The sequence below is a fragment of the Vespa mandarinia genome, chromosome 6 (genome assembly GCF_050613455.1).
Source record: "Vespa mandarinia isolate Hongniang chromosome 6, ASM5061345v1, whole genome shotgun sequence".
NCBI lineage: Eukaryota > Metazoa > Arthropoda > Insecta > Hymenoptera > Vespidae > Vespa > Vespa mandarinia.
In genome coordinates, this window is record NC_140815.1 from 1,021,465 (window position 1) to 1,030,000 (window position 8,536).

The 8,536-nt window shown below is 31.7% G+C and overlaps 3 protein-coding genes across 12 annotated transcripts in view; 1 reads left to right on the forward strand and 2 right to left on the reverse strand.

Annotated features, from left to right (window-relative positions):
- Positions 1-77: 77 nt before the first annotated feature.
- Positions 78-4,370, reverse strand: Adk2 (Adenosine kinase 2). Of its 4 annotated transcripts, none has more exons than XM_035864839.2 (5): positions 2,673-2,814; positions 1,305-1,512; positions 923-1,198; positions 410-818; positions 78-321 (listed from the first exon to the last, which is right to left on the reverse strand). In XM_035864839.2, exons 2-5 carry the CDS (start codon positions 1,491-1,493, stop codon positions 194-196), a joined length of 1,002 nt encoding a protein of 333 aa, XP_035720732.1. In that variant the 5' UTR covers positions 1,494-1,512; positions 2,673-2,814; the 3' UTR covers positions 78-193. The 4 variants fall into 4 exon arrangements, with proteins under 4 accessions (XP_035720732.1, XP_035720730.1, XP_035720731.1 ...); XM_035864837.2 differs by lacking the exon at positions 2,673-2,814 and adding an exon at positions 4,228-4,370 and having other exon boundaries at positions 79-321; XM_035864838.2 differs by lacking the exon at positions 2,673-2,814 and adding an exon at positions 1,774-1,906 and having other exon boundaries at positions 79-321.
- On the forward strand, positions 3,358-7,061 carry LOC118441009 (uncharacterized). The gene is made up of 3 exons (XM_035864841.2): positions 3,358-4,400; positions 5,167-5,501; positions 6,272-7,061. Exons 1-3 carry the CDS (start codon positions 4,203-4,205, stop codon positions 6,555-6,557), a joined length of 819 nt encoding a protein of 272 aa, XP_035720734.2. The 5' UTR covers positions 3,358-4,202; the 3' UTR covers positions 6,558-7,061.
- Positions 4,299-8,536, reverse strand: part of lark (RNA-binding protein lark) — an 18,152-nt gene continuing 13,914 nt past the window's right edge. For 2 of the 7 annotated variants that reach the window (XM_035864835.2, XM_035864829.2), the window contains one exon: positions 4,299-4,442. In XM_035864835.2, coding sequence (XP_035720728.1) covers positions 4,433-4,442 — 10 coding nt within the window. In that variant the 3' untranslated portion in view covers positions 4,299-4,432. Of the gene's footprint in view, positions 4,443-7,651; positions 7,930-8,536 lie in introns of those variants that run through there. The other 5 variants (XR_004837977.2, XM_035864826.2, XM_035864827.2 and 2 more) reach the window with 5 other exon arrangements.

Sequence of the window (8,536 nt, forward strand, 5' to 3'; positions counted from 1 at the left end):
TTATGGATACATTACATACATTATAATAATAAACTTTAAATGAGAAGTTCTAAAAAAATTTATTCATGAATTACAAATATATTAACATGAATAATGTTGATTTACCATTGCCATAAAAAGATTTTATATAATATAGTTATTAAGGTATTTATTTAAGTACTGGATTTACAATTGCTAATAAATCTATTTTTAATCAAAGTTTAAAGTCAGGTTTGCCATTGTAAGTACATCCAGAAGTTTGTACAATTTGTGTGGCAGCCCAAATACCACATTTTATACATATTTCTATATCTTTCCCTTGAATCAGTTGTGCCAAAAAACCTGCAGATATAAAATAAATTAGAATTATATAAAATAATAATCGAACGTACGTACAAATTGTTAAGTATCCATATTTGACATAATTCACCTCCTACAAATGCATCCCCAGCACCATTAGTATCAATTACATTTTCTTCTGGGATTTTCGTAGTAGGATATTCTCTCACTATGTTGTCTTTAACTAAAAGAATTGGTCCAGAACCTTGTGTAATTATGACGATTCTGTTCCTTTTTTTATTTATCTTCTCCATACGAGATATCTTTAACGCTATCTCCTTTCTGTCTGTAGTCTTAAAATCATGGACTTTTGCAAATACATCTGCCTCTGCTTCATTACCAAATAAAATATCTACATAAGGAAGAACATCTCCTAATGGTTTTTTAAAAACGTCGGGTATAAATGGTGCACTGAGATTCATCATAAACATTTTATTGTTTTCATATGCATGCTTAGCCACTATTTGAATTACTTCTGGGTTAACGGTTAAGAAAAACCCCTGTAATATCAAAATCAAAGATAGAATTTTTCTTGTGTATGACTAATAAAAGAAAACAACAAAAGGTTGCGAGATACATAGAGAATAATTGTATATATACTTACAGAAATATAAATATATTCTGCATTTTCTATAAGTTTCTTGTTTTCCGGTACTTCTATGTGCGATGTTGAGAAACAATTTGCAGCTGCTAAATTAGCACATAGAGATCTTTCCTTTCCTGTGATAAGAACGGCACAAGTCCCAGTTGGTTCCTTATCCGTATATTGATAGCAAACATTTAAGCCATTTGTAAGAGCTCGTTCTTCCAATATTTTGGAATACTTGTCATTACCTACACAACCCATGTAACTGGCAACTTTTGATTTTTTCAAGAACCACTAAAAAAAATATAGATGCCGACTATAGTAACAAGTTGTTATAGAAAATTGCTCCTGAATATGAAATTTTCCACAGAATATGAAAAAAATATTAAATTAAATTTACTTGTGTTACTCGCATTGTATTCTGTACAGAACCACCAGCAATAAAATTGGCATTATACAGGTTGATTAACTCATCGTATAGAGATTTATGTTTTTCCTCCGCAAGAATAGCATCGTTGGCTTTTAAGTCATACTTCTCCAGAAAATTTTTGTCTACAGTCGCAGATATATCAAGCAGAGGATTTCCCATACCCAGAAGAAGACCTTCTCTGAAGCATTTGAGAAAAAATTTGGCACTTTCTGATACATTTTTCTATTGATCGCTTCATTATTTTCGATCACTCGCAATATTTTCTGTCGAATTCACGATCGATAATAAGGTATATGTAAAATACAAGCATTTGAATTGAAAAACTCTCTATATCGTGAATAAATAAAACAGAAAAAGAATTGTCATAAATTTAAAATGATAACTATAAGAGATATAAAGAGCAATAATATAGCAATAATATTAATGAATAACAACGTACTGGAGTGGCTAGATGCGGCCCTGTTGATTACATAACCTATATACCGTTCCTCTTTCGGAACGTTACAGGATCAAAGTTTCGTGGACCGATTGGTCAGAGTGCGTTCACACTTCGTCACTAGAGTAATCATTCGAATGATGAAACAAGGAACGTGAAAACGGACGTTTCCTCATCCCATATAGAACATGGTTTCGTTCCATTTGAATTACACGAATGTTCGCGATTCGTCACGCGTGAACGAACTTAACCTCATCGTGACCAAAGGTTGAACGAAACATAACCTCTCCAAAATGATATTCGGAAGATAATTTTTGTAATTGCGAGTGATCGAGAAAGTAAGAAAATAAAATAAAAAAAACCGTACCGTAAATTTTCTGCCATTGGCGAAGTACACGATTTCTTATGAGAATAAATGGATTTCTGAAGACACACTGCGAATGTCTGGCGACTGTATGCCACCGATGTGTGTTGTGTGTGTGTGTATGTGTGTGTGTGTATATATATATATATGTATGCGTGTGTATGTATGTGTGTTGTATAGTGATTCGTTGGATGGCGTATCCTTACGTCAGAGCGCGTGGCTCAATGAAACGGACAACCGTTGTAAGCTAAATGTAGGTAGACAATCGTTTAAAAAAAGATGCTACTTCATGTTGGGGTCATGCGTTATCTTTATGATTCATCGGAGCTTGATAAAATTAGACGTAAAATCTTTTAAGGAAAAGTTTTTCTATTATCAATAGAAATTGTTCTCAAATTCATACTTTTTATCGACCTCGTTTTAAAACGTTGCAAATTTCGATCGTTTAAAATAATGTGAGAAGGGGAAGTACTTGATATTCTTAAAATAACTAACTACTTTGCCAGTAGGTATTTCAAATTATGTAATCATAACTTACAGAGAATTTTTATCTCGTGCGTTGTTTCTCGAATGATTTTCAATCTACTTCGCGTCCGAAGTATGACACACTATTTTATCTTGCGTAATTCCAAACTATTAAGGAGAGGAAAAAATGTATACTGGAATAGAATCTATCCGCTTATGTATCGCATTAATTCGTTATTTCGTAAAACGAATATATCGTATATAAAATTGTACTTTATCAATTTACATCACGTTTTTATTACGTCACGTTAAAAAATGTCGCAATTCACAACATCAAGTATTATTTGCAAGATAATGCTGCAAACATCATCGTCGTATGTTTCTTCGGTAATTTTGCATTTTGTTTTTAACATTTGAATATTTTCCAACGAATCGTAAAATAAAATTTAAAATAGCCGACTTTCATTTTCACAAATTTATTATAATTAATTTTCTTGATTTTTATCGTAATTTCGATAAAAAGGGAATAGAGATTGGAGAATACAAGGAAGAGAAGAAATCGGAAGTCTTTTTATAATATTCAATTGATTTTTATCATTTTTTAAAGCAAATATATTAATCTAAAAAAAAAGAAAAAGAAAAAAAGAAAGAAAAAACACTTAAATAAATGTAATAATTCACGTTACATTGATATAAGATAACACGCGTTATCTTCTAAGTAATGAATATAAATTTCACTTTAGATCCTTATTTTCTTACCTGTCTACTTACCACGAAATACGTTTATTTAATTAGTGTCAATTTTTATTTCGTCACGGTTGATCCCAAAAAAAAAAGGAGAAAAAAGAATCAGAATAAAAAAAACGCCTAAACATTTGTATCGATGAAACGCATTTAATCGAGTGTTTGTCAAATCAATTATATCAACGACGCTTTGTAAGACTCGTGGAATTGAGGAAAATGGAATAATTGGGAAAGAAATGGAACGGAAGAAAGTTTAACAGTGCAATAAGAGACAAAGAAAGATCAGACAGACAGACAGACAGACAGACAGATATATATATATATATATAGAAAGAGAGAGAGAGAGAGAGAGATAAAGCGAAATTTGTTGAATGTCAAAAGGGAGATCAGTATTATTTTCGTTTCTAGACAATTTTTAAAAATCACAGAATCGCGGAGAGATTTTATAAATTTGTATATACATGTATATACACTATATACACTATATATATATATACTATATATGTATACATATATGTGTGTGTGGACTCGATTCAAGATGTGTTTCTCTCTCTCACTCTCTCTTTTCTCTACTTGGTTTTGCTAAGAAAGAAAAAATATCTCTCAAAGATTTCGAAAGAGGATAAAAATGAAAGTTTTGATAATTATAAATTAAGTAAAAATGTAGACGAAAATAATTATTATCCGTTTTGTTTTCTTTAAATATCATAGGTGTCGAAAAAAGAGACATATAGATAGACAAGCGGACAGAAAGACAGACAGATAAAAAGATAGTTAGAAAGACAGTTAGATTGTAAAAATAGTTAGAAAGACAGATAGATAAAGTTATAGAGTGAGAAAGAAAAGAATTAAAGAAGAAATGATACTGAGGCTAGTGGACTTGCCTTGGTACGACGTGATCTACAGGCACATCTTTATTCGACTGGATCTGCGGGACCTTTGTAACCTTCGATGCCTCTCCTCAACAAAGTACCAAGTCCTGGTCGACAATTACATCGCCACATGGGACACGTTGGACATCTCTTCATACACGGATTTTGAGCCCAACTCCTTCGAAGTATAGTCCATAGGTGTTCGGTAGTAGCAAGGCTATCGAGTCCTACATCACACATCATATTACAATATGCATAATAGTTCGAAACATTCCCTTCTGGCGCGTCGTTCGTTATTTTGTTTTGTTTTGTTTTGTTTCGCTTCGCTTTTTTTATATATATTTTTTATTACTTTTTGTTTTTGTTCATTTCGCTTTATTTCGTAATTTGGCATTTTTTTTTCTTTCTTTTTTTTTTTACCGACGACGACACCCGACGACGATGGCGACGAAGACGAAGCCGGCAAGAGACAAGTTTTTTTTCTCGTCACGCGCGTGAAGGGGTAGTAGCAGTAGTAGCGTGGTAGTCGTGCCTGGTATACATACGTCCCGTACCTGCAGATGCTTTTTATTTATATATTCATTTATGTATTTAGTTATTTATTTATTGAGAGGACATCGATGGCCGGTCACTCTTACGCGTGTATGAACACGTATACAAATTATTTTTTTTATTTTTACTTTTTTTTTGTTTGGTCATCCCGATATTCTACACATCTCGATTCCGATCCTATGCGATTCGCTTTCTTTCCGTTTGACTTTTTATATATATATATATAATCCGAAATCCTTCAATGATTTTGCTTGTTTATTATATACATATATAAGGAATAAATTGTGCTTATTTATTTATCTTTTTTGTTTTTTCTAATTTCGTCCGCTCACGCTCCGTGTTTCTATGTACACGCTATACATATGCATTTTTTGATCTATATTTCTTTACTTTGTCAAGGGATTCGTAAAAGGCTGTAAGAGGTTGCGACGTGTCGACCTTAGTAATAGCTACTGGCTCGGAAGTTCTCATCTTGTCAACCTTCTCGGTTCAAATCCCGGACTCACGCATTTGGACTTGACCGGTTGCAACGGGCCGCAGATGCGGTGCGACTTTATCGAGATAACCAAATGTCGTAATCTCACGTCTGTAAGGCTAAGAGGCTGTGATTGGGTCACCACAGATTTCCTATTGTCGTTAGTTCGGTACAACCGTAACCTTCGACAACTTGTATTAGCCGATTGTTATCAAATATCCGACGAGGCTGTGGAGTCCATGTTCAAGTTTCTCACAACGTACGTACGAATAAAAGCGTAATAACGATACATTTAATAAAGGATTAATTGTATCGAAAGCTCCAGCACGATCATATTTATATATATATATATATTATATGGATAATACATGTATTACACGCGCGCGCGTACATACACACACACATACACACGCACGCACACACACATACACACGCACGCACACACATACACGTACACATTTATTATCCAACGAGTAATATATATATATATATATATATATATATATATATATATATATAAAACAAGTAATAATATACATATATTATAATTTTTTCCAAAATGTAAGGCATATAGAAACGATTACTAAAATTCATTGTCGTCAATATTGCGTTATTGTTCTGGTTGTCGTCTCTATAGTCGTCTGATAGTCGTCTCTATACGTCTCGTGGCTGTTGTTTTTTCTTTTTGTTTCTTTTTGTTAACATATATATATACACATTGTAGGTTATATAATAGTATTTTACTACTGTCTCTCTATATGAAAAAAGCACGTGTTCGAGCAAAAGGGACTCTCACAGCGAATAGCTTTGCCGTGTATATTACTGAATGTATGGTATATATATGTATAGTATATATATACACTTTATATATTGTAGCTTCAAAAGCGTTCGAAAATACTAGGTGAAGAAAAAAAGATTATAAATTCGAATTTTCTCTTTTTGGTTTGACATATGCAGAATCAAAGTTTAAAGCTGTCTCCTTTCCTTTCCTTTCTTTTCTTTTCTTTTTTCTTTCTTTTCCACGAATAGATTGACCGATCTCAGTTTGGAGAAGACAGCCATCACGGATAAAACTCTTCTGGCAATGGTCGAACACGGTGTCACGGCGATCGAGTATCTCGACTTGCGTTACTGCCACGGAATCACCGATTATGGTCTGATGCTACTGAGACCGTTACGATCTATGAAAAGACTTTGGATCCTCGGTTGTCGTTCGATTACCGAACGTGGTCTCGCGAGCTTTCGCGAGCGTATGGAAATCGATCTTTCTCAGAGACCGATCTGCGCGATTCGACCTCCGTCCTTGCAAGTATAACATTTTTTCCGGCTCGTTTCTCTTCCTTCTCTTCTTTCGCGTGTATTTTGGTCATTAAGATCTTCCTTTTTCCAATGGACGCTGTGCTGCATTCTTTCGGCATCACGTAACATCCGCGCCAACCGTAAAATACATTTATATTCAAAGTAAGAAGATATAAGTTAAACTGAGGATGGATACATTTTTGCAGCGAACAATCACACGCAAAATAGAATATTGAATAGAATATTGAATAGAATATTGAAAATAGAATATTGTAAAATGATCGTACGATAACTCGTCAAACTAAATAATCGATGTTGCATCTTTGGATGCATCCACAATATGGCGGACGACATATATATTTATCTTCAATTTCATATCGATCGATTCACTTCGATCGAAATTTTCGTTCTAATTAAGAAATAGGAAATAATTAGATATGTAGAAGAGAGAAAAAGCGAGGATCGCCAAGTAGAATTTCATGAAGAAATTGTAAAGACGATGATGATGATGATGATAATAATAATGATAATAATAATAATAATAGTAATAATAATAATAATAATAATAATAATAATAATAATAATAATAATAATAATAATAATAATAATAATAATAATAAAATTAACATTATTATTAATAATAATAATAATAATAATAATAATAATAATAATAATAATAATAATAATAATAATAATAATAATAATAATAATAATAATAATAATAATAATAATAATAATAATAATAATAATAATAATAATAATAATAATAATAATAATAATAATAATAATAATAATAATAATAATAATAATAATAATAATAATAATAATAATAATAATAATAATAATAATAATAATAATAATAATAATAATAATAATAAGAATAAGAATAAATACGTAAAATGCTAATCTTTCATTACATCCAACATCTTTCTTCCTTGTTCTTTTCCAATATGAAACTATTCTTTTAATGAATCTCCTCCTCGACGAAACCACCGAGAATGTGGGGTGGTTCTGTGTTTTTCATATTTACAATGCAATCATGAAGAATTATTTATAATAATAATAATAGTAATAATAATAATAATAAAAGAAAAGAAAAAAAAAAAAAGAATAAACGATATATTCTTCGCACGTTTTTAGATATTTATTAAAATAAGAAGTTGAAAAACACAAATGGTATATGACTGTCATTCAGATATACAAACAATCGTTTAAATCATGCATGTCACGAGAAAAGTTGTAAAAGACAATTCGCTCGCTTTTCTCTTTAATAAGTGATGCATATTATTACAAATAATTAGTATCCCACATCCGTATATGCGTGAAACGACTTATTCGCATTGTACGCTACCTCGTGCGCAACTACCTCATCTGCGGTGCCAATTGTTCTGAAAACATCAGGTCCATTCAACGAACGGTTTTACATACACGGAAGGTATTATTTTTTGACCTTTAAAACTGCGCTTACATTTCTCTGTTGATATTTTAAAATATTTAACGTATTTTTTTATTAATACGACTTGTTTAAGACGTTCCTAAGTGTTTAAAGTTTCGAAATAAAATTTAATACAACACACGTATACGAAATATTGAGCAATACTCTTTTTATATACACACGCACGCACGTATATGCGAGAAATGCGCTATTTGTTCGATCCAAGACAATACAAAAACGAAAAAAAAAGAATAGAGACACGTTCTTTATCTATGTAGTAAAATCGTTAAACGATTTGCGTGTGTTCGTTTTGTATACGATTGGGGCGGTGTTTCGCAGTGACGAGAAGGATAGAGAGATACAGAAAAAGAAAGATAGTTTTCTCGCGTATCGAGATCAAGGCGCGATAGAATAGCGACGAGAATAATTGCTACAAACATAATAAAACTTATGGCTTACAATACCTTTTAGAAATGCGCTATCTTACTCTGATTCCTAATGTAACAGGAAAAAAACAAAAACAAAAACAAAAAAAAAAAAGAAAAGAAAAAAGTAGAACA

Coding starts and splice junctions, on each gene's coding strand:
- Adk2 (XM_085657907.1), bottom strand. Junction 1,199..1,304: donor ATACAATGCGAGTAACACAA/GTAAATTTAATT, acceptor TATTTTTTTTAG/TGGTTCTTGAAAAAATCAAA. Junction 819..922: donor CAGAATATATTTATATTTCT/GTAAGTATATAT, acceptor TTGATATTACAG/GGGTTTTTCTTAACCGTTAA.
- LOC118441009 (XM_035864841.2), top strand. CDS start 4,203: ATGATACTGAGGCTAGTGGACTTGCCTTGGTACGACGTGATCTACAGG. Junction 4,401..5,166: donor TTGAGCCCAACTCCTTCGAA/GTATAGTCCATA, acceptor TACTTTGTCAAG/GGATTCGTAAAAGGCTGTAA. Junction 5,502..6,271: donor ATGTTCAAGTTTCTCACAAC/GTACGTACGAAT, acceptor TTCCACGAATAG/ATTGACCGATCTCAGTTTGG.